This window comes from Triticum urartu, chromosome 2A, assembly GCF_056163025.1.
Source record: "Triticum urartu cultivar PI428250 chromosome 2A, HENAU_Tu73, whole genome shotgun sequence".
Lineage (NCBI taxonomy): Eukaryota > Viridiplantae > Streptophyta > Magnoliopsida > Poales > Poaceae > Triticum > Triticum urartu.
In genome coordinates this window covers 205,781,288-205,807,496 of record NC_141874.1, presented here as the reverse complement: position 1 = coordinate 205,807,496, position 26,209 = coordinate 205,781,288, and the positions used below count along the sequence as shown (strand labels likewise).

Sequence of the window (26,209 nt, the reverse complement as noted above, 5' to 3'; positions counted from 1 at the left end):
CCAGTCCATCTCTTCGCCGGCGGCTGTCGATGCCTCCCAGGACGCCATTGCGCCCAGATTTGCTTCTTTTCCGTAGAGGGCCTTGAAGGGCATACCCTGAAGAGAAGCGTGGAATGTGGAGTTGTACCAAAACTCTACCATGGGCAGCCAGCGACGCCATTTGTGCGGCGAATCATGGACCGCGCAACGGAGATACATCTCCATGCACTGGTTCACGCGCTCACTCATGCCGTCCGTCTGGGGGTGGTAGGCCGTCGAGTAGAGCAGTTTGGTACCGGCTCCGGCGAGCAGCTCGCGCCAGAGGTGACTGGTGAAGATCTTGTCGCGGTCGGAGACGATGGAGGAGGGGATGCCGTGCAGCTTCACCACGTTGTCCCAGAATGCCCGCGCTACTTGCGTAGCGTTGAATGGGTGGCGGAGAGGGACGAAGTGCGCGAATTTGGTGAAGCGGTCGACGACCACCATGATCGTGTCGCAGCCCTCCGAGCGCGGCAGGCCCTCGACGAAGTCCATGGTGAGATCCTCCCAGGGTGCGACCGGAATTGGCAGCGGGGCCAACAGCCCCGGCGACTTGACGTGCTCGTGCTTGGCCTGCTGGCACACCGCACACTACTGCACAAATTCGTCGACCTCGCGCTTGAGGCCGCGCCAGTCGAAGTGTTTGCGCACACGCTGGTAGGTGGCGGTGCTGCCCGAATGGCCTCCCACGGCACTGCAGCGCAGCGTGGCGATGAGCTTGGTGCGCAGAGCAGCATCGGCACCGATCCAGAGGCGCCCTTGGCGTCGGATAGTGCCACGGTAGAGCTCGTAGTCGTGCTCGTCGGGGTTGTGCAGGGCGAGCTGCTGCAGCCGCTCCTGTGCGTCCGCATCGGTGGCGTAGGAGTTGATCACCTCTTGCATCCACGCTGGCTGGCACGCCGAGAGCGCGACCACCTCGAATTGCTTGCCCACGTGGGAGAGCGCGTCTGCGGCGCCATTATCTAGCCCGCGTCTGTACTGGAAGCGAAACTGGAGTCCCACCAGCTTCGCCATGGCCTTGTGCTGAAGCTATGTTTCCAGGTGCTGTTCCCCAAGGTTGCAGAGGGACTTGTGGTCCGTGATGATGTCGAAGGGGCCGCGCTGCAAGTACTGGCGCCACTTATCGACGACCATCATCACGGCGAGGAACTCTTTCTCGTAGGTGGAGAGCTTCTGGTTGCGCACGCCCAGCGCCTTGCTGAAGTAGGCCACCGGGTGGCCATCTTGCGCCAGCACTGCGCCAACGCCCATGTCGCAGGCGTCCGTCTCGATCGTGAACGGGCGCTCGAAGTTGGGTAGCGCCAGGAACGGTGTGGTGATCATGGCGCTCTTGAGCATGTCGAATGCAGTCTGCGCCTGCTCAGTCCAGGAGAAGCCCTTCTTGGTGAGCAGCCGCGTGAGCGGCTTGGCGATGATGCCGTAGTGTGGCACGAATTTTCTGTAATAGCCGGTGAGGCCCAGAAACCCGCGCAGCTCCGTGGCATTCGTCGGTGTTGGCCACTGCTCCATGGCCTGCGTCTTCTCCTTGTCCATGGCCACGCCCTCTTTGGAGATCACATGGCCGAGGTAGTCGATGTGGTCGCAGGCGAACGTGCACTTGGATTCTTTGACGTACAGCTGGTGCGCGCGGAGCAGCTCGAAGACGATGCGCAGGTGCTCCAGGTGCTCCTCCATCGTCTCGCTGAAGACCAAGATGTCATCCAAGAATATGATAACGAACTTGCGGACATACTTACCGAAGATGGCGTTCATCAGACACTGAAAGGTGGCGGGTGCGTTCGTGAGGCCGAACGGCATGACCCTGAACTAGAAATGCCCATGATGTGTCTTGAACGCCGTCTTGGACTCGTCTTCTTCCTGCCTCCTGATTTGATGGTAGCCGGCCCACAAGTCCAGTTTGGAAAACACTGCGGCGCCGGCCAACTCGTCGAGCAGCTCGTCGATGATGGGTAGGGGAAATTTGTTCTTCACAGTGGCGTCATTGAGGCGACTGTAGTCGACGCAGAATCGCCAGGTGCCGTCCTTCTTCTTCACGAGTAGCACTGGCGCGGCGTAGGGGCTGACGCTGTGCGTGATCACGCCGGAGTCCAGCATCTCCTTGACCTGACGCTCGATCTCGTCCTTCTGAAGCGGCGAGTAGCGGTACGGGCGCGTGTTCGCGGGGACCGCGCCCTCCACCAGTGTGACAGCGTGGTCGTACTGGCGATGGGGAGGGAGCCCTTGCGGTGCTGCAAACACGTCGGCGAATTCCTCGAGCAGATCTGCCAGAGGTGTTTGACTTGGGCCTTTGCGAACCTGGCGCGTTGCAGGGCCACAGGTGTCCACCATGGCCATGGCCCAGACGTTGTTGCCGGCGATCATCTTGCGCAGCTCCTCGGGACCGACTGCCTTGAGCATGGTGGCTGGTTTGGTTGGCACACCGCGGACCTCTTCGCCGTCGTGCAGAAATTGCACCCACTTGTCTTGCCAGTGGCATGTAATTGGGCTGTGCTGGGCGAGCCAGTCCATGCCCAAAATGCCGTCGTATGCGCCGATCTCCAGCTCGCGCATGGGCGTCTCAAAGGTGTGGCCCTGCATCCACCATTTGAGGCCGGGCACGATGCGGTTGTAGGTGAGCTTGTCGCCGTTGGCCACTCGCACCTCGGTCGGCGGCATTTCCTCCGTGGCGAGGCCGAGGCGATCAACGAACGCCTTGTTGACGAAACGTGGGTGCTGCCCGAATCGAGCAGCAGGAGCATGACCTGGTTTCCCACTAGTGCGCGCAACCTGATCGTCGTCGCCGAGTCCGTGCCGTCGAGCGCTTGCAACGAGAGGAGACAGCACTCTGGCGCGTCCGCGGCCAAGGCAGGGGGTTGCACCACCGGGCCCGGGTCATCGAGCAGCTGCAGGGCATGGATGGTGTCGTCCGAGAGCACCTCACCGTGGTCCCCCACATTGATTGTGAGGAGTTGCGCGGGCTGGGCGCAGCGATGTTCTCTGGAGTAGCGATCGCCGCACTTGAAACAGAGGTTGTTCGCGCGGTGGAAATTGCGGAGCTGCCGCTCCCGCGCGTACTCGTCTCCTTGGGCGCGAACCGGCGCGGCCGCGACGCGCTGTGGCAGTGCCGCTGCGGCTGTTGTTGGTGGTGGTCGGCCCGCGGGTGTGATGCGGGTTCGCGCGCGGGTCGTGCCCAGTTCTTCCTCTTGGATGCGCGCGAGCACCGATGCGAGCGTGATGCTTGAAGGTGCCTGAAGACGCACCGGGGCACGCAACTCGTCCTTCAGGCCAAGGAGGAACTGCGTCACGAAGAACTTGGTGTTGATCGACGGATCGAGCGCGAGCAAGTAGTACATCTGCTCGTCGAACGCGGCGCGGTACTCGGCGACTGTGCCTGTTTGGCGGAGCTGGAGCAGCTTGTGCATCACCACCTCAAACTCGTCGGCGCCAAATTCCTCCAGGATCGCCAACTTGAAGACGTCCCATGTGATGTTGCGATGCGTCTGGCGGAACGCTTGAAGCCAGTGCGCGGCCTGGCCGTCGATGTAGAGCGCCGCGGTGGCGACCCACTGGTGGGCAGCCACCTTGTAGAGCTCGAAGTAGGCAAGGCAATGGTCCAGCCACAAGTATGGCGTCGTGCCGTCGAACTTGGGAAAATCGTGCTTCGGGGGCTTGTGGTACTCGTTGGTGTTGTAGCCCGTCGGAGATGCGGTCGGCACGGCGACAAATCCGCCCTGTGGTGGCACAGGAAGGAGAGGTGGGCGGTGATCGCCCAGATGCGCGTGTGAAGACGACGGGCGCGCCAGATCCGGTACGGGGCGCGGCGAAGGAGGAGGAGGGGGCGGTGGGGGTTGCTGCTGCTGTTGCGCGGGCTGGTGAAGATGCGTGGTGACCGAACCTGACGGAGAGGCCGATCCTTCCACCGTCTTGCGCGTGAGGTCGAGGTCCGCCTGGGTCAGATCAAGCTGCCGCGAGAGGCCGCACATCTCCTGCGAGATCTGCGCATTGAAGGCGGCCTGGAGCTCGATCTGTTTGTCGTGCGCCACCTTCTGGTCGTCGATTTTGGCGAGCAGCGTCTCCAGCATCTTGGTGATGTTGGTGTTCCCCTCATCCATGGCGGCGAGAACTTGCCGCGTCGCCGCCGAGGCCTTGGAAGGAGCCGTTGTCCTGCTCGAAAAGGGTGTCGAACCCCGCGACAGATTTCGTGCGGCTCGCCGGAGCAAACCACACCGGCGCGGTGGATGTTACCGACTCCCAATCCAGCAAGGAAGAAAATAATTCGGCGGAGGATGGCTGTGATTACCAGTTGTAACACCCCAGGAAGGAAAAGAGGAGAAGGGGATCCAGATCGGGGACGAGAGGAGAGAGTGACTTGGAGAGGAAGAAGGAGGGATGGATTGCAGAGGAAGGATTCAGATACAAGAAGTGTCAACGCACGCATAACCCCTCACGGCCACAGGCGGCCACCCTTTATCGTCACACACGCAGCCACTTGTCTGGCCAGCTGGCTGGGCCCACCAGCCAGCCCTAGGACACACTAATCCGCTGGTTAGGTGTGACACTCCTGTGGCCTAGCCGTCGCCTCCGTATGGGATCAAATCAATCTGCAACAATTTGTTTTTGCATGAACTCGTCAATATCGATCACTGCTTTGGCCACGTACGTGTTTCGTGAGGCTTTCTTGTTGCATGCGCCGGTCGATCAGGTCTCTTACAGCCAAGGAGAAGTCGCCCGGACTAGGTCGATCAGGTCTCCTTGCAATTGAGGAGAAGTCGACTCGTACAGGCATCGGCGGATCGGAAGGTAGCAGCGGATGATTTAAAGAACGGATTTGCTAAAACTCAGCTATATGAGTTTTAGTTATGTTTCATTCACTTTTGTAACCGTTGGATGTATATATACCCTAAGATTCGTACATTTTCGCGTGTGGCCGCTTTTGTATCGGGCTCTCTGTAGTTTTGTGTTGTAGTCGTTCGTTGCCAGGCCGACATGCCTTTCTTTGTTTTTTTGTGGTGAAAGCCAGCAGGCTATTCTTTGTTTTTTTTTGCGGTGAAAGCCGGCAGGCCTTTCTTTGTAATATTTTTTTCACTGGTTCAACGATGGACTATTTATTGTAGGGGTTTGTTATTTCACATCTAAGTCCAGAACCGTTGGATCATCTGTCTTTAATATTCGTGCAAACGCAATTGTCTGGTTGCTGTGCTGGCTCGCGGCGCGTTGTGTCCGGGTCATTGCTAGCTGTGCTTGTGTACGGGTCGTTGCTAGTGCGAAGTCGCTCCGTTAGTATGATGACAAGCCTATGCTCTTGAAGGTCGTTGCTAGTGTCAGGTCGATTGACCTTTTCTATTTCTTTTCACAAGTCTGTGCTGCATTCAGTCCTAGTTCCTCTCATTTTTCTACACTCCCATTTGACTCCTAGTATTTGTTATTTTTTGTTTTCGTTTTATTTTATTTTTTCTATTCATTATTTATTTTAAATTATGAACTATTTTAAATTCTTGATTTTTTTGTTTTTGTTTTTATTTTTTATTTTATATTTTCACCTTTTCCATTTTTATTTTACTATTTATTTATTTATTCGTTTTAAATTCATGGAATTGTTTTCATTCTATCATTTGTTCGCTTTAAATATTGTGCAAATCTTGATTGCGGGTTATTTTGTCACACACGCTCTGTGTCGCATCGTGTGTTTGGTGTCTACTTGTCGATCTATTCGCGGATGCATCTTTTGTTGAGCATTTTTGTGACGCGATCTGAGGTCCCGTTTCGAATTGGTTTGCTAATTATTATGTAAATGAGTTAACAATGTTCCATCTAACTCATATACCGCTAGATACATGTGCTTCTGAGTCATGCTCATTGTCCTGGCGTCGTGTTTTCTGTTTGTCCCTTGTGAAGCAGTGAGACCCAATATAACAATTTTGAGTGAGCAGTTATTATGTTTTGTGTATTGATTTTTTTGTGGGCTTAGCTTTTTTTGGAGGAACACGTGTCTTTTTATTCCTTGTTTTCTTTTATTTTGGTTTGACCATGTAGCTAGAGAGGAGTGTAACTAGTTTTTTTCGTTTTTAGATTTGCTAAATCTAATCTAGATAAGTTTTAGCTCATCTAAGTCCATAATTAATTGACTGTTTTGTTTTATTTAATGTTTGCACAAACTCGATCATGCACGCTCGTGTCCGCTTGTTCTTTTTTGTCACGTGTCCTCTTGTCCCGTTTGCTTTATGTCATCATGTTATCGCATTTATTTTCACATTAGCCTATATGTGTTGTCGTTTTGGGAGCTCAACTATGAAGCTTATCCCCCATCTTCTCACTGACCGATCTGTGACCCTGGTTATTTTGCATGTGTTTTATTTTTCATCCTAGTTATAGGTCCAGCCTTGACATACAACTGGCATGTAGTTTGTTTCATCCTAGTTACAAATCGACCATTGACTTGCAACTCGGCTCGTATTTTCATATGTTGTCCCAGGTGCAAGTCCACCATCGACTCGCAACTTGAGCATGTGTTTTTGTTTTTCATCCCAGTTGCAGGTCCACCATTAACACGCAAGTGGGCATGTAGTTTGTATCATCCTAGTTGCAAGTCGACTCTTGACTCACAACTAGGCTCGTAGTTTCGTAGTTGTCCTAGGTGCAAGTCCACCCTCGGCTAACAACTGGGCTCATAATTGTCAGACTTGCAAGCCCACCCTTGACTCGCAACTGGAGCATGTGTTTTGTTTTTCATCCCAGTTGCAAGTCCACCCTTAACTCGCAACTGGGCCCATAGCTTCTTTCATCCCAGTTGCAAGTCGACCCTTAACTCGCAACTGACTCGTAGTTTCATAGTTGTCCAACATGCAAGTCCCACTTGACTCAAAACTAGGCTCGTAGTTGTCCAAGTTGCAAGCTCACCCTCTACTCAGAACTAGAGCATGTTTTTTTCCATCCCAGTTGCAAGTCTACCTTTTGATTGGAACAAGCTTATAGCTTGTCTCATCCCAGTTGCAAGTTGATCCTTAACCCGCAACCGGGCTCATAGTTTCGTAGTTGTCCCAGTTGCAAGTCCACCATTGAATCGCAATTGGGCTCGTAGTTGTCCGAGGTGCAAGCCCACACTCCAAGTTGCAAGCTCACTTTGACCCGCAACTGGGCCTGTGTTTTGTCTTTCATCTCATTTGCAAGTCCACCATTGACTCACAATTGGGAGTCCACTTGTTTCATCCCAGTTGCAAGTCATGAAACTTTTTAAATGTCATGAAACTTTTTAAAAAAATTATGTGAAGGTTTTATTTACATTGCATAAATTTTTTGTAGAAAATGTCGTGTTTTCTAAAATGCCTGAAGTTTCTTTTAAAAAATTGTCATGAACATTTCTTTGAATGGTGCGATTTTTCTCATTGTATACTACATTTTTTAAACATCACAAAACATTATTTTGAAATGCATGAATATTTTTAAATGGTGCAAAACATATTAAAATTTATTATTAGAATAAAAATAGAATTAATTTATTCTAGTTTTTCAGAAAATGTTTGCAATGTTCAAAAGTGTCAACACTCTAAAAACTCTTCAGGAATTTTTGAAAATTGTCCATGTTTCAAAATTTGTTCGAGAAGAAATTATTAGGAATACCTAATTTTGTTCTTATTAAAAAACAAAATTATAAAGTTTGTTAACATTTGAAAAATAATTTTCCAAATTTTAAATTGTTTGTGTTTTCAAAAATATCCGTCATTTAAAAAAATCACAATCTATAAAAAAGTTTGAAACTTGTCTTCTAATTTGAATGCTATATTACTTGTTAAAGAGTTTCCGTTTCCAGAATGTCAATAGGAATTATTGGTTGGAGTGGTAGGTGCTCACATTCCCCAACATGAGGACGCGAGTTCAATTCCTGCTCAGCGTATTGCGTTAGTTAGATTGTTTTTTTCGTCGCGCTCCAATAAGAATAAAAAGTAAAAAAAAATCTTAGATGTGAGATAATATTTATCTCACATCTAGATGTTATATAGTCGGAACCTTTATTGTAACGTGAAACGAATGATTATTTTTCTAGTTCAGTCATAACAAGGACCCTTTTTATTTTATATGTTGTCCTTTTTTTATTCAATTGTTTTTTAGAGTCCATTCAACTTTTTTGTGGGTGTTTTTTTGCTTTTGTATCAACTTTTATTTCTTACTTTATTTTATGTCATTTTCTTTTGAATATCAAACTTTCAATTGCAATTACATTTTTGCTTTATTTTTTATCATTTTTATTTTTATTTATTTTAAGACTTGAATGAAAAATGGACCATTAGTTGCATGCCCGTCTACCCACATGCAAATACCCACTTTTATGTTATTTTTTGTATTGACTTGTGACGTTTTATTCTTCTTCTTTTTTATGTTCATACGTGGAGCACAAGCGTGCAATTTCTTTGTTTTTATGTCATTATCATTGAAATACCAACAAGTGTGCCAGTTGCGTGTCTGTCATTAGGCATGCAATTGCAAACATTGTAACCCGCCTGAAACCGCGCGGGGACTAAATGACCGCAACTGGGGTCGAGAGGGGTTGTTTGGGAAATTGCATATCCACCACTTGACATGCAACTACAAGCTTTTTTGTAACCTGAATGCAACTACACCGACACAAAGTGAGTGCAATTGGGGTCGGGAGGGGAGTTGCCGGGTCCAATTGCATGTCCACCACTGGACATGCAACTGCAAGAGTTGTAATTGGGATTGGGAGGGGAGTTGTCGGGTCCAGTTGCATGTCCAATGGTGCCCATGCAATTGCAAGCATTGTAAGTCGACTGCAACGTCATGGATACAAAGCGGCTGCAACTAGGGTTGAGCAGGAAGTTATTAAGGCTAGTTGCATGTCCGTCAATAGACATGCTACTTCAAGCGTTATCACCTGTCTACAACTGCAAGCATTGTAACTCTAGTGCAACTGCATGGATACAAAGCAGCTGCAACTAGGGTCGAGCGGGGAGTTGTTGAGGCCAGTTGCATGTCCGTTAGTAGACACACAATTGCAAGCATTATCACCCGTCTGCAACTGCATGGATACAGAGCAGCTGTAACTAGGGTCGAGTGGGGAGTTGTTGGGCCAATTGCATGTCCACCACTAAACATGCAACTGCAAGCATTGTAAGCCAACTGCAACTACACTGACCCAAAGTGACTGCAACTGAGGGCGGAAGTGGAGTTGCCAGGGCCAGTTGCATGTCCAATGGTGCCCATGCAACTGCAAGCATTGTGACTCGACTGCAACTACATGGATACAAAGCGGCTGCGGCTATGGTCGGGAGGGGAGTTCTTGGGGCCAGCTCATGTCCATTAGTAGACATGCAACTACAAGTGTTGTAACCCGACTGCAACTGCATGGCCCCAATGCGACTGCAACATGGATCAGTAGGATTTTTGTGGGCTAGTTGCATGTCCACCACTAGGGTTGCAATTCCAATCATCATAACTCGATTTCAACTTCCACATCCCCAAACACGTCTACAATTGGGCTGGTGGGGGGGGGGGGGGGGGTTATTGGCCATTTGCATGTTCACCACTGACTTGTAACCACGAGTGTTGCAACTTGATTGCAACTGCATGCCCCCACCCCCCAAAGCGACCGCAACTGGCGTCGATAGTATTTTTGTTGGCCAGTTGCATGTTGACCACTAGAGTTGAAATTGCAAGCGTTGTAACCCGATGGCAACTAGACAACCCCAAACACCACTTCAATTGGGTCGGTAGATTTTTTTGGGTCAATTGCATGTCCATACTAGACTTGCAACTATAAATGTTGTAAACCAATTTGCAACTGCATAGCCCCAAACGCGGATGCAACTTGGCCGATAAGGGGGTTGCCAGTTGCATGTCCACCACTAGACTTGCAACTGCAAGCATTGCAACTTGATTGCAACTGCATGGCTCCAACACGACTGCAACTGGATCGATAGGTTTTTTCCAGCTGCATGTCCACCACTAGAGTTGCAACAGTAAGTGTCACAACTCAATTGTAACTGCATGTGCCAGCAATGCGACCGCAAGGGTTGCAATCCTGACTGCAACTGCGGTGGCCCCCAACACGACTGCAGGTGGTGGTGTTTTCATTATTTCTTCTTTTCAATTTCTAACAATAGAATCATGAACTTTTTTAAATCAGTATATTTTTAAAACTTCTCTTTTTAAAATTTATGAACTTTTTCATATTGTGATTTTTTAAAGTTCATGAACATATTTTGAATTAATGACTATTTTTTCCGTTTCACTAATATTTTTTATACATGTGGTGAACATTCATAAATACACGACGACATTTTCCAAACATGAAGTGAACAGTTTCGAATACACTATAACCATTTTCGTGAATAATTTCTAAATGTGCGGCATTATTTTCTTCCAAATATGCAAATAATATCCTTAGAAACATGTCGTGAATTTTTTCAACGAATGTTTTTTTAATACCCGGTGAACACTTCGTAAATACTTGATGAATAGATTTTTAATACACGGTGAACATGTTTTTAAATACTTGAAGAACATTTTTTTAAGTTCGAACCTATATTTTTTTATTTTTCTGGTGTATAATACTTTTCCTTGATTTTAGCGACTTAACATTTTTTAAGCAATTTGTTTAATATATTTTTCAGAAATATTAAACAAGCTGAGGCACAAAACCGGGCATGGCCTGTGCGCGAAAGGCTTCCTACTGGCGAAATGAAAAAAGAAACAAAAAAAATCACCCAAAGTTGGAATACGGTGCATGTCCCTCTATCATCCCATGTATATCTCTCCTTTTTTGTTAAGAATATACGTGTGTTCTTTTTTGCCGGGGAATATACGTGTGTTCTCCTACCACATGCTCTCGTTCCACATAACACATTCAGCCTAGCAATAAAGTACGTACATACAAAGGCTTATACATAAAATAATTGTGGCCTATTTGTTCACAAAATTACAAAGAAAGAACAAACAAAAGCACATCTTAGAGCGCCACACAATGCACCCCATGCCAGCTCATCTTACCGAGCCCAACAACGCACAACCCCAACCCACAGTAAAACAATATGGGCAAAGCGGGCAGCCAACATACGGGATGACGTCAGCCTGACATCAGTTGAATGAGACATAACTATATCTCATTTAGTTGAGCTCCAGGCGCTGCCTTTAAAGAAGGGAGAAGAGGGGAGATCGGATCCGGAGGAGAAACAATATCAAGGCAGGTTTAGATACAAGAAGGAATCAGAATCGAAACAGAGGAAGGAACCAAGAAACCAGAGGCGTCCGGCAGCGTTCCGTTTTACCTTATATCGTGCATAGATCTATTTCTAAATCTCAACCGTTAATTTATATAGTTAACGCAAAACTAACGGATACAAAGGAGCATGGATGGAGAAGTATGAAAGCTTCCACCCTTTATTATTAGCTTTATTTATTATTAGGTAAAGATAAATAAAAGATTTGCTACATTTCAGAAAAATGCAAAGGGACTATTAGAAAAAAAATTGTACTAAGTAGGTCATGGTAGTAGTCCAAAGTTGGATACAACCATTTAGGAAGTTGCACAACACGACGATACTAAGTTGTCTAGATGATGTTTTTATTTAAGTTGATCTATTTTTGCCAGTCACTTTTTTGTTGGCATCCATACTACTATCTCTGTCTAGGTGAATAAGTCATTCGCGTAGTTCTAGGTCATCGATTTGAGAAATTAAATATGTGTTATTTGTCATGAAAAGTATATCACTAGATTTCTACACGGATGTAGTTTCTAAATATATATTTTTTGTCACATGTAATATATATTTAGATAGTTAAATCATCAACCTAGAACTACGTGAATGCCTTATTCATCGAGACAGAGCTATTAGTTATAAATGCACACAAAGTAGTTCTCAAGTGGATACGACCATTGAAAAGTTGCACAACACGGCGATACTAAATTTACTAGAAGACATCCCGCACTCGCATTGCTTACTCAAAAATTAGTTAGACGTGAGAAGTTATAAGCCTCATGACCAGCTCTTCAAAATTATATCACATATGTATATATTTCAGAGTTTAGTTAGAGTTGCACAACCATACTTTCGGAGTTGCATGCTACCTCTTGAGCATGCGTTGGTTTTCCCTTGAAGAGGAAAGGGTGTGATGCAGCAAAGTAGCGTAAGTATTTCCCTCAGTTTTTGAGAACCAAGGTATCAATCCAGTAGGAAACTACACACAAGTCCCTCGTACCTGCACAAACAATCAAGAACCTTGCAACCAACACGATAAAGGGGTTGTTAGTCCCTTCACGACCACTTGCAAAAGTGAGATCTGATAAAGATAATAAGATAAATATTTTTGGTATTTATGTTGTATAGATTGAAAAGTAAAAGATTGCAAAATAAACGGCGATAGAAATAGCTAGTTAACGGGAAAATAATATAATGGAGAATAGACCCGAGGGCCATAGGTTTCACTAGTGGCTTCTCTCAAGATAGCATAATCTATGGTGGGTGAACAAATTACTGTCGAGCAATTGATAGAAAAGCGCATAGTTATGAGAATATCTAGGCATGATCATGTATATAGGCATCACGTCCGTGACAAGTAGACCGAAATAATTCTGCATCTACTACTATTACTCCACACATCGACCGCTATCCAGCATGCATCTAGAGTATTAAGTTCATAAGAACAGAGTAACGCATTAGGCAAGATGACATGATGTAGAGGGATAAACTCAAGCAATGTGATATAAAACCCATCTTTTTATCCTCGATGGCAACAATACAATACGTGCCTTGCTGCCCCTGCTGTCACTTGGAAAGGACACCGCAAGATTGAACCCAAAGCTAAGCACTTATCCCATTGCAAGAAAGATCAATCTAGTAGGCCAAACCAAACTGATAATTCGAAGAGACTTGCAAAGATATTTAAATCATGCATATAAGAATTCAGAGAAGAATCAAATATTGTTCATAGATAATCTTGATCACAAACCCACAATTCATCAGATCTCGGCAAACACACCGCAAAAAGAATTACATTGAATAGATCTCCCAGAAAATCGAGGAGAACTTTGTATTGAGATCCAAAGAGAGAGAAGAAGCCATCTAGCTAATAACTATGGACCCGAAGGTCTGTGGTAAACTACTCACACATCATCGGAAAGGCTATGGTGTTGATGTAGAAGCCCTCCGTGATTGATTCCCCCTCTAGCGGAGCGCCGGAAAAGGCCCCAAGATGGGATCTCGCGGGTACAGAAGGTTGCGACGGTGGGAATAGGGTTTCATGGTGCCACTGGATTTTTTTGGGTATATGAGTATATATAGGCGAAAGAAGTAGGCCGGTGGAGTCACGAGGGGCCCACGAGGGTGGGGGCGCGCCCTCCTGCCTCGTGGCTTCATCGCTGCTTTCTTGACGTCCACTCCAAGTCTCTTGGATCACGTTTGTTCCAAAAACGATCCTCGCGAAGGTTTCATTCCATTTGGATTTCGTTTGATATTCCTTTTCTGCAAAACACTGAAATAGGCAAAAAATAGCAATTTGCACTGGGCCTTCGGTTAATAGATTAGTCCCAAAAATAATATAAAATTGCATAATAAAGCCCATTAAACATGCAAAACAGATAATATAATAGCATGAAACAATCAAAAATTATAGATACGTTGGAGACGTATCAAGCATCCCCAAGCTTAATTCCCGCTCGTCCTCGAGTAGGTAAATGATAAAAACAGAATTTTTGATGTGGAATGCTACCTAACATAATTTTCAAAGTAATTCTCTTTATTGTGTCATCAATGTTCAGATCCGAAAGATTCAAGATAAAAGTTTAATATTGACATAAAAATAATAACACTTCAAGCATACTAACTAAGCAATTATGTCTTCTCAAAATAACATGGCCAAAGAAAGCTTATCCCTACAAAATCATATAGTTTGGCTATGCTTCATTTTCGTCACACAAAAATGCTCTCATCATGCACAACCCCGATGACAAGCCAAGCAATTGTTTCATACTTTAGTAATCTCAAACTTTTTTCAACTTTCACGCAATACATGAGCGTGAGCCATGGATATAGCACTATGGGTGGAATAGAATATGATAATGGAGGTTGTGTGGAGAAGACAAAAAAGGAGAAAGTCTCACATTGACGCGGCTAATCAACGGGCTACGAAGATGCCAATCAATTGATGTCAATGCAAGGAGTAGGGACGCCATGCAACGGATGCACTAGAGCTATAAATGTATGAAAGCTCAACAAAAGAAACTAAGTGGGTGTGCATCCAACTTGCTTGCTCACGAAGACCTAGGGCATTTGAGGAAGCCCATTTTTGGAATATACAAGCCAAGTTCTATAATGAAAAATTCCCACTACTATATGAAAGTGACAAAATAAGAGACGCTATATCATAAAGATCATGGTGCTACTTTGAAGCACAAGTGTGGAAAAAAAGGATAGTAGCATTGTCCCTTTTATTTCTTTTCTCTTTTTTGGGACAATGCTTTATTAATGATGATCATCACACTTCTATTATTTACAACTCAATGATTACAACTCGATACTAGAACAAGATATGACTCTATATGAGTGCCTCCGGCGGTGTACCGGGATGGGCAATGAATCAAGAGTGACATGTATGATAAATTATGCATGGTGGCTTTGCCACAAATACGATGTCAAGTACATGATCATGAAAGGCAATATGGCAATGATGAAGCGCGTCATAATAAATGAAACGGTGGAAAGTTGCATGGCGATATATCTCGGAATGGCTATGGAAATGCCATAATAGGTAGGTATGGTGGCTGTTTTGAGGAAGATATAAGGAGGTTTATGTGTGATAGAGCATATCATATCATGGGGGTTGGATGCACCGGCGAAGTTTGCACCAACTCTCAAGGTGAGAAAGGGCAATGCACGGTACCGAAGAGGCTAGCAATGATGGAAAGGTGAGAGTGCGTATAATCCATGGACTCAACATTAGTCATAAAGAACTCACATACTTATTGCAAAAATCTACAAGTCATCAAAAAACCAAGCATTACGCGCATGCTCCTAGGGGGATAGATTGGTAGGAAAAGACCATCGCTCATCCCCGACCGCCACTCATAAGGATGACAATCAAAGAACACCTCATGTTTCAAATTTGTCACACAACGTTCACCATACGTGCATGCTACGGGACTTGCAAACTTCAACAAAAATATTTCTCAAATTCACAACTACTCAACTAGCACGACTCTAATAGTACCATCTTCATATCTCAAAACAATCATCAAGTATCAAACTTCTCATAGTATTCAATGCACTTTTTATGATAGTTTTTATTATACCCATCTTGGATGCCTATCATATTAGGACTAATTTTATAACGAAAGCAAATTACCATGATGTTCTAAAAGACTCTCAAAATGATATAAGTGAAGCATGAGAGATCAATAATTTCTATAAAATAAAACCACCACCGTGCTCTAAAAAGATATAAGTGAAGCACATAGAGTATTCTAATAAATTTCGATTCATGTGTGTCTCTCCTAAATGCGTGTATATCAAGTATGATTGTGGTAAACTAATAAGCAAACACTAAAATCATACAAGACGCTCCAAGCAAAACACATATCATGTGGTGAATAAAAATATAGTCTCAAGTAAAGTTACCGATGGACGAAGACGAAAGAGGGGATGCCTTCCGGGGAATCCCCAAGCTTAGGCTTTTGGTTTTCCTTTAATTTTACCTTGGGGTGCCATGGGAATCCCCAATCTTAGGCTCTTTCCACTCCTTATTCCAAAATCCATCAAATCTTTACCCAAAACTTGAAAACTTCACAACACAAAACTCAACAGAAAAGCTCATGAGCTCCGTTAGTATAAGAATACAAACCACCACTTCAAGGTACTGTAATGAACTCATTCTTTATTTATATTGGTGTTAAACCTACTATATTCCAACTTCTCTATGGTTCATATCCCCTGATACTAGCCATAGATTCATCAAAATAAGCAAACAACACACGAAAAATAGAATCTGTCAAAAAGAGAATAGTCTGTAGCAATCTGTAGGTTTCGAATACTTCTGTTACTCAAAAGATGCTACCAAATTAGGACGACCTAAACAATTTCCATATTGATCAACTGCAGTTGGAATTGGTATTTTATCGCTCTCTGGTTAAAAATGAAAATTATTCTCATGAGCGCATACTTTCTGTTTTTTCCAGCAAGATCAAACAACAATCATCCAAGAAGATCCTAAAGGCTTTACTTGGCACAAACACTAATTAAAACATAAAAAACACAATCATAACAAAGGATAGATAATTTATTTATTACTAAACAGGAACAAAAAACAAGGAACACAAATAAAATTGGGTTGCCTCCCAACAAGCGCTATCGTTTAACGCCCCTAGCTAGGCATAAAAGCAAGAATAGATCTAGGTATTGTCATCTTTGGTAGGCAATTCTTCAATTGAACACTTATAACCCTTAGGAATTTCCTTATTTTATTAATGATCAAACTCCTAGGCAAGAAATCAAGATATTCATTTGCAGCAAAAGGTTCCTTAATGATAGTGAAAAAGTTGGGATGAACACTTATTGATTTGAGATCCGCATTTTCCTTACTAGAAGATTCACCCTTATTTTTAGGAACATACATAAACTTGGAAACTTTGGTCGTAGGAGGGTTTGAAGTGTTTCTTATGGCAGAAAAGGCAGACCCTAAGTTGGTAATAATATCCTCAAGTTTATCAATTCTAGTGGAATCTTGATCGATCTTTTCATTAACTATGGGTTCTTTCTCTCGAATTTTTTTAGAGTAACTCCTACCTTAGATCCATATTGAGTAATTTGATTGTGGATCTTTTTATCCAAATTCTCGATCAACTCTACCGTGGCAACTTTATTTTCGATAATTTCAAGCCTTTGCATCACGTGTTCCAAAGTTAAAATAGTTCCATTAAACAAAAGAGGTGGTGGGCCAAACAGATCTAACATAGCATTACAATAATCAAAAGTGTGCCTACCCAAGAAATTTCCTCTGGTAATGGTATCAAGAATATATCTGTTCCAAGGAGTGATGCCTACATAAAAATTGTGAAGAAGAACGGAAGTAGATTGCTTCCTAGTGGATCTATTTTGAGCATTGCAAATTCTATGCCAAGCATCTTTTAGATTTTCTCCCTCCCTTTGTTTAAAATTAAGAACTTCATGATTGGGAGTACTACAATGATAGGAGGACTAGCCATAACAGCAAAATAAATGATTTAACACATGGACACGCGAGAAGCAAGCAAAAGGAGGCAAACGGAAAGAGCGAACGGAAAAGAGGCGAATAAAACGACAAGGGTGAAGTGGGGGAGAGGAAAACGAGAGGCAAATGGCAAATAATGTAATGCGAGGGATAAGAGTTTGTGATGGGTACTTGGTATGTCTTGACTTGTGCGTAGATCTCCCTGTCAACGGCGCCAGAAATGGCTAGTTGACGGGAGATCAAATCTTGACTTGACTTGGTGCAAATCCCCCCGGCAACGGCGCCAGAAATCCTTCTTGCTACCTCTTGAGCATGCGTTGGTTTTCCCTTGAAGAGGAAAGGGTGATGCAACAAAGTAGCGTAAGTATTTCCCTTAGTCTTTGAGAACCAATGTATCAATCCAGTAGGAGACTACACGCAAGTCCCTCATACCTGCACAAACAATCAAGAACCTTGCAACCAACGCGATAAAGGGGCTGTCAGTCCCTTCACGACCACTTGCAAAAGTGAGATCTGATAAAGATAATAAGATAAATATTTTTTGGTATTTTTGTTGTATAGATTGAAAAGTAAAAGATTACAAAATAAACGGCGACAGAAATAGATAGTTAACGGGAAAATAATATAATGGAGAATAGACCCGGGGCCATAGGTTTCACTAGTGTCTTCTCTCAAGATAGCATAATCTACGGTGGGTGAACAAATTACTATCAAGAAATTGCTAGAAAAGCGCATAGTTATGAGAATATCTAGGCATGATCATGTATATAGGCATCACGTCCGTGACAAATAGACCGAAATGATTCTGCATCTACTACCATTACTCCACACATCGACCGCTATCCAGCATGCATCTAGAGTATTAAGTTCATAAGAACAGAGTAACGCATTAGGCAAGATGACATGATGTAGAGGGATAAACTCAAGCAATATGATATAAACCCCATCTTTTTATCCTCGATGGCAACAATACAATACGTGCCTTGCTGCCCCTGCTGTCACTGGGAAAGGACACCGCAAGATTAAACCCAAAGCAAAGCACTTCTCCCATTGCAAGAAAGATCAATCTAGTTGGCGAAACCAAACTGATAATTCGAAGAGACTTGCAAATATATTTAAATCATGCATATAAGAATTCAGAGAAGAATCAAATATTGTTCATAGATAATCTTGATCGTAAACCCACAATTCATCGGATCTCGACAAACACACCACAAAAAGAATTACATCGAATAGATCTCCAAGAAAATTCGAGGAGAACTTTGTATTGAGATCCAAAGAGAGAGAAGAAGCCATCTAGCTAATAACTATGGACCCGAAGGTCTGTGGTAAACTACTCACACATCATCGAAGAGGCTATGGTGTTGATGTAGAAGCCCTCTGTGATCGATTCCCCCTCCGTTGGAGCGCTGGAAAAGGCCCCAAGATGGGATCTCATGGGTACAGAAGGTTGCGGCAGTGGAAATAGGGTTTTCGTTGTGCCCCTGGATATTTTTAGGGTACATGAGTATATATATGCGAAAGAAGTAGGTTGGTGGAGCCACGAGGGGCCCACGAGGGTGGGGGGCGCGCCCTCCTACCTTGTGGCTTCCTCGCTGCTTTCTTGAGGTCCACTCCAAGTCTCCTGGATCACGTTTGTTCCAAAAACAATCCTCACGAAGGTTTCATTCCGTTTGGATTTCGTTTATGCAAAACACTGAAATAGGCAAAAACAACAATTTGCACCGGGCCTTCGGTTAATAGGCTAGTCCAAAAATAATATGAAAGTGCATAATAAAGCCCATTAAACATCCAAAACAGATAATATAATAACATGGAACAATAAAAAATTATAGATACGTTGGAGACGTATCATTGCACACCGCCCGCCAGATAGTTAGTCAAGATAGCTGCAGAAGTTGCATATCGCACTAGAAGGGCATTGGGGCGGGGCGTCATCAGTGAAATCTGCACGTTCACAGGGAGGGGGAAGTTGCATATCGATTATAAGATAGTCGTACCTCGACTACTTGGCAGTTGCACCTAAGAGGGTAGCTGCACCTAGAAGGAACTAAATTACAAAAGAAAAAGTTGCACATCGTCCACGAGGCGATAGCCGGGGTTCCATCGCAGTCGGCAAGGACCGACGAGGGGGGAGACCAGATGTGGTGGTATCCTTCTACTGTCACATGAAGATGCAAAACACAGTGGTGGGCTTTGGGTGGGTCGTCGGGGGTTCGTGCGGAGTTTGGTGCCTCTTTTAGTTGGGCTCATCATCACTACTCATTAGGCCACGCATGACTCCGGGTGGTGCACAATCTTGTGGACGTAGTACCTCATGCATGGCCACGGAGTTACTCGCTGACATAGTCTCACACGCCCAGTCGCGGAGTTGCACACTCTTGTCCGTATAGTCGCACACGAGCGACCACGCAGGTGCACACGTGTGTCTGTATAGTCGCACATGCGCGGCCGTAGAGGTGCACACTCCCCTCGGTATAGTATTTCATGCATGACCGCAGAGTTGCACATGCACAATCACGGTACTACACACTCTCGTCAGCTTAGTCGCACATGTATGACCACAGAGTTGCACACTCTTGTCGGCATAGTCGCACACGCGCAACCGTGGAGGTGCACACTATCGTTCGCATAGTAGCTTATGCATGACCGTGGGAGTTGCACACATGCGGTGGCATAGTAGCACATGTAGGACCACAAAGTTGCACATTCTCGTTAGGGTAGTAGCTCACGCACGACCACATAGTTGCACACTCTCATCGGTATGGTCGCACACACACACACAACTGCAGAGTTGCACACTCTCGTCTATATAGTTGCACACACACAACCATGGGGGTGCACACACGTGGCCATAGGAGTGCACACTTTTGTCGGCACAGTAGCTAATGCATAGCTATGGGAGTAGCACACGCGCACCGGCGTAGTTGCACAACCACAGTTATGGGAGCTGCACACACGCGACATCATAATCGCACATCGATTGCTTGGCAATTGGCACATGCAGCAAATAATGTCTACTACACAACCTTCTTCTTGTAGACGTTGTTGGGCCTCCAAGTGCAGAGGTTTGTAGGACAGTAGCAAATTTCCCTCAAGTGGATGACCTGAGGTTTATCAATCCGTGGGAGGCGTAGGATGGAGATGGTCTCTCTCAAACAACCCTGCAACCAAATAGCAAAGAGCCTCTTGTGTCCCCAACACACCCAATACAATGGTAAATTGTATAGGTGCACTAGTTCGACGAAGAGATGGTGATACAAGTGCAATATGGATGGTAGATATAGGTTTTTGTAATCTGAAAATATAAAAACAGCAATGTAACTAATGATAAAAGTGAGCGTAAACGGTATTGCAATGCTTCGAAACAAGGCCTAGGGTTCATACTTTCACTAGTCTAAGTTCTCTCAACAATAATGACATAATTGGATCATATAACAATCCCTCAACATGCAACAAAGAGTCACTCCAAAGTCACTAATAGCGGAGAACAAACAAAGAGATTATCGTAGGGTATGAAACCACCTCAAAGTTATTCTTTCCGATCAATCTATTCAAGAGTCCGCAGTAAAATAACACGAAGCTATGCTTTCCGTTTGATCTATCCTAGAGTTCGTACTAGAATAACACCTTAAGACACAAATCAACCAAAACCCTAATGTCACCTAGATACTCCAATGTCACCTCAAGTATCCGTGGGTATGATTATACGATATGCATCACACAATCTCAGATTCATCTATTCAACCAACACAAAGAACTTCAAAGAGTGCCCCAAAGTTTCTACCGGAGAGTCAAGACGAAAACGTGTGCCAACCCCTATGCATAAGTTCACGAGGTCACGAAACTCGCAAGTTGATCACCAAAACATACATCAAGTGGATCACGTGAATATCCCATTGTCACCACAGATAAGCACATGCAAGACATACATCAAGTGTTCTCAAATCCTTAAAGACTCAATCCTATAAGATAACTTCAAAGGGAAAACTCAATTCATCACAACGAGATAGAGGGGGAGAAACATCATAAGATCCAACTATAATAGCAAAGCTCGCAATACATCAAGATTGTGCCGAATCAAGAACATGAGAGAGAGATATCAAACACATAACTACTGGTACATACCCTCAGCCCCAAGGATGAACTACTCCCTCCTCGTCATGGAGAGCGCCAGGATGATGAAGATGGCCACCGGAGAGGGATTCCCCCCTCCGGCAGGGTGTCGAAATGGGTCTAGATTGGTTTTCGGCGGCTATAGAGGATTGCGGCGGCGGAACTCCCGATCTAGGTTATTTTCTGGAGGTTTCAGTATTTCTAGGAATTTTTGGCATCGGGAACAAGTCAGAGAGGTGACCGAGTCGTCCACAATATAGGGCGGCGCGCCGGGGGGGGGGGGGGGGGTAGTGCGCGCCCCCACCCTCATGGACGGCCCAGGACTCTTCTGGCCTAACTCTTTTACTCCGGGGGCTTCTTTTGGTCCATAGAAAATCATCAAAAATTGGCATGTCAATTGGACTCCGTTTGGTATTCCTTTTTTGTAAAACTCAAAAACAAGGAAAAACAGAAACTGGCACTGGGTTCTAGGTTAATAAGTTAGTCCCAAAAATCATATAAAATAGCATATAAATTCATATAAAACATCCAAGATTGATAATATAATAGCATGGAACAATAAAAAATTATAGATATGTTGGAGATGTATCAAGCATCCCCAAGCTTAATTCCTGCTCATCCTCAAGTAGGTAAATGATAAAAACAGAATTTTTGATGGTAACAGGAGACAGGGGACATGATGTTTACCCAGGTTCGGGCCCTCTTGATGGAGGTAAAACCCTACGTCCTGCTTGATTAATATTGATGAGTATAGGGGTTACAAGAGTGGATCAACCACGAGATCGTAATGGCTAAAACCCCAGAAGTCTAGCCTATGTGATTATGATTGTCCCTATGGACTAAACCCCCCGGTTTATATAGACACCGGAGGGGACTAGGGTTGTACAAAGTCAGTTACAAAGAAAGGAATCTTCATATCTGAACGCCAAGCTTGCCATCCACGCCAAGGAGAGTCCCATCCGGACATGGGTGAGATCTTCGGTCTTGTATCTTCATAGCCCATCAGTCCAACCCATGTCCAAAAGGCCGGACGCCCGAGGACCCCTTAGTCCAGGACTCCCTCAGTAGCCCCTAAACCAGGCTTCAATGACGAGGTGTCCGGCGCGCAGATTGTCTTCGACATTGCAAGACAGGTTCCTCCTCCAAATACTCCAAAATAGTCTTCGAACACAAAGAACGTGCTCGGATCTGCAAAACAAGTTCCACACACCACCCCAGAGAATATAATATTTCATGAGTCCAAACTACTGACAATACTTTTGTAACGTGACACCACGTCCCTGCCCGGTTATTATTTCAAACCATTTTTTAGCCTATCGCTCCACGTTTCGAGACGCGGTTTTATTGGCACGTCTTGTTGAAGCAGAGATCGTGTCCCCTTATCGCGGGATTCTCATCAATACGGGCGTGGGTATCCCAATCGTTCTGTTAGCATGATTCCTTAGGAATAGGCAGGTTTTAAGGCCTAGGAGGAGAAGTTCGATATTCATCATCTTTATAAAGGGGCTATGACCCGGCTTTCTTCTTTACGCCAGTCCTTTCCTCAACCTTTCCAACCTCGAGTTTCAACACCCAAGGTTCAATCCAATTGACTTGAGCATCCCAGTCATGTCCGGTCCTAGCCCTCAAGGCCGGTGGGTGGCTTCCTCTGTCACAGAGGAGGATATTGCGAAGCTTCGGGCGACAAGGTACCTGACCGCGGAAATCCCCCACAGGCTTCCTGCTCAAGGGCAGGTTATTCCTACTCCTAGATCCGGCGAGAGGGTTGTATTCATCTCCCACTTCCTCCGAGGGCTAGGGTTCGCTCTTCACCCCTTTGTTCGAGGGCTCATGTTCTATTACGGGCTAGATTTCCACGATCTAGCCCCATACTCTTTTCTTCTCACCTCGGTTTTCATCGTCATGTGCGAGGCCTTTCTCCGTGTTCCCCCACACTTTGGCTTATGGCTCAAGACCTTTAATGTGAAGCCGAAGGTGATCGAGGGGAAGCGAGTGGAGTGTGGTGGCGCCACGGTGAGCAAGCTCACCAATGCTCTTTGGCTAAAGGGATCCTTCACAGAATCTTCCAACTTATGGTAGCGGGAGTGGTTTTACATCACTGAGCCCCGTGGTACCAAGTGGGCAGCTACACCTGCGTTCCGATCCGGCCCTCCAACTCAGCTCGCATCATGGATCAACAAGGTGTTGGACTGGGGATCAATCGACAAAGTGCAAACTCTACAGAGCCGCATCCAGAGTCTCCTCGAGAGGGACACCGGTCTCATCGACGTGATTCAATTAATGTTAGTCCACCGGGTCCTCCCGTGCCAGCGACGGCCCCTCCGTATGTGGGAGTTTAATCCGGAAGGACCATGAACCATTCAGCGACGCACAAAGGAATGTGGAAGTTATTTTTCAGGACACGAAAACAGTGGCCGGATACTACCGAGGACATCGGCCTTGACTGCAACCATCCGGACACCTCGGTAAGCACTTGACTCCCGAACACAACTTAATTAAATATCCCGTGATATGATACCGAGAAAACCATATTTTTCCAGGGCTGTACGAAGAAGGCGGAGCGAATTAGGTGTTTGCTACCTCTTGAGCATGCGTTGGTTTTCCCTTGAAGGGGAAAGGGTGATGCAGCAAAGTAGCGTAAGTATTTCCCCCAGTTTTTGAGAACTAAGGTATCAATCCAGTAGGAGACCACGCGCAAGTCACCTCGTACGTACACAAACAAATAAGAACCTCGCAACCAACGCGATAAAGGGGTTGTGAATCCCTTCACGGCCACTTGCAAGAGTAAGATCTGATAGAGATAATAATAAGATAAATATTTTTGGTATTTTTATGATATAGATTGAAAGTAAAGATTGCAAAATAAAATAGATTGGAAACTTGTATGATGGATAGACCCGGGGGCCATAGGTTTCACTAGTGGCTTCTCTCAAGATAGCATAAGTATTATGGTGGGTGAATAAATTACTGTCGAGCAATTGATAGAAAAGCGAATAATTATGAGAATATCTAGGCATGATCATGTATATAGGCATCACGTCCGTGACAAGTAGACCGACTCCTGCCTGCATCTACTACTATTACTTCACACATCGACCGCTATCCAGCATGCATCTAGAGTATTAAGTTCATAAGAATAGAGTAACACTTTAAGCAAGATGACATGATGTAGAGGGATAAACTCATGCGATATGATATAAACCCCATCTTTTTATCCTCGATGGCAACAATACAATACGTATCATTTCCCTTTCTGTCACTGGGATTGAGCACCGCAAGATTGAACCCAAAGCTAAGCACTTCTCCCATTGCAAGAAAGATCAATCTAGTAGGCCAAACCAAACTGATAATTCGAAGAGACTTGCAAAGATATTTAAATCATGCATATAAGAATTCAGAGAAGAATCAAATATTGTTCATAGATAATCTTGATCACAAACCCACAATTCATCGGATCTTGGCAAACACACCGCAAAAGAAGATTACATTGAATAGATCTCCAAGAGAATCGAGGAGAACTTTTTATTGAGATACAAAGAGAGAGAAGAAGCCATCTAGATAATAACTATGGACCCGAAGGTCTGAGGTAAACTACTCACACATCATCGGAGGGGCCATGGAGTTGATGTAGAGGCCCTCCGTGATCAATGCCCCCTCCGGAAAAGGCCCCAAGATGGGATCTCTTGGGTACAGAAGGTTGCGGCGGTGGAAATATGGTTTCGTTGTGCTCCTCGATGTTTTTGGGGTATGTGAACATATATAGGAGGAAGAAGTAGGTCGGTGGAGCCACGAGGGGCCCATGAGGGGGAGGGGGCGCCCAGGGGGGTAGGTGCGCCCCCTGCCTCGTGGCCTCCTCGGTTGTTTCTTGACATCTACTCCAAGTCCCGTGGATCACGTTTGTTCCAAAAATCACGCTCCCGAAGGTTTCATTCCGTGTGGACTCCGTTTGATATTCCTTTTCTGCGAAACACTGAAATAGGCAAAAAAACAACAATTTAGGCTGGGCCTTCGGTTAATAGGTTAGTCCCAAAAATAATATAAAAGTGTAAAATAAAGCCCATTAACATCCAAAACAGATAATATAATAGCATGGAACAATCAAAAATTATAGATACGTTGGAGACGTATCAGTGCTCGGCCCCTCTTCCCGAAGACTTACCTAGTCCTGTGCTAAAAAGGATGCTGGTCCCGGCACCATTCCAGGTGCCGGTGAAAGAGGACAATGAGAAGAGCAGGAAGGCCAAAGGTGGCCTCCATTCCGAAGGTTCACCAAACACTGTGTCCGGGGAGATTTAGGTTCCCTCTTCCGAAGATAAAAGAGAAAGAGAAGCTGACATCCTATCTCCCCATGGTAAGAAAAGGGCCGCCTCCGAAGGTTGGGAGGTAAAGGCTCCTAAGCGAGGTAAGACATTCCTGTTAGGTGATTCGGGCTCGGAAGGCGACGTTGTCGCATAGTCCCTCCGTAAGGATGGGCCTTTGGCCGAATCATAAGTGAACAAGGGTGTTTTAAACATACCCCGTTCCTTTTCGTGTCACAAGGGTAATATTTAGAATACATGTTTTGCAGTCCGGTACGCAGTCTTCCTCAACAATACTCTTCGGGGATCTTCTTCCAGAGATGATGGAAAGCGAAACGCCTCCACAGGATTCCTTGCCCAATAGGGCGGACGACTTCGAGGTGACATCCCGGAGGATCTCTCCCTACCAACAAGTGGTGCAGAGGATAATGAAGACAATGTCCCTAGGTGAAACCTCGGCCACCCAGGGTCCGGGGTGTGTGGAGACGAACAATAAGGGCTCCGGACTATCTGGCTTTGAATGTGTGTTATATCGACTAGAGGGAGGGTGAATAGGCGATTTTTATGAAAGTCTTCAAAACCTGGAA

At 45.1% G+C, this 26,209-nt stretch overlaps 1 protein-coding gene and 1 pseudogene across 1 annotated transcript; both read right to left on the bottom strand.

Annotated features, from left to right (window-relative positions):
- Positions 1–609: 609 nt before the first annotated feature.
- Positions 610–1,032, bottom strand: LOC147984557 (uncharacterized). Its single transcript, XM_087541155.1, has one exon. It carries the CDS (start codon positions 1,030–1,032, stop codon positions 610–612), a length of 423 nt encoding a protein of 140 aa, XP_087397281.1.
- A 792-nt stretch (positions 1,033–1,824) lies between these two features.
- Positions 1,825–9,227, bottom strand: LOC147984556 (uncharacterized; annotated as a pseudogene).
- Between the last annotated feature and the right edge of the window lie 16,982 nt (positions 9,228–26,209).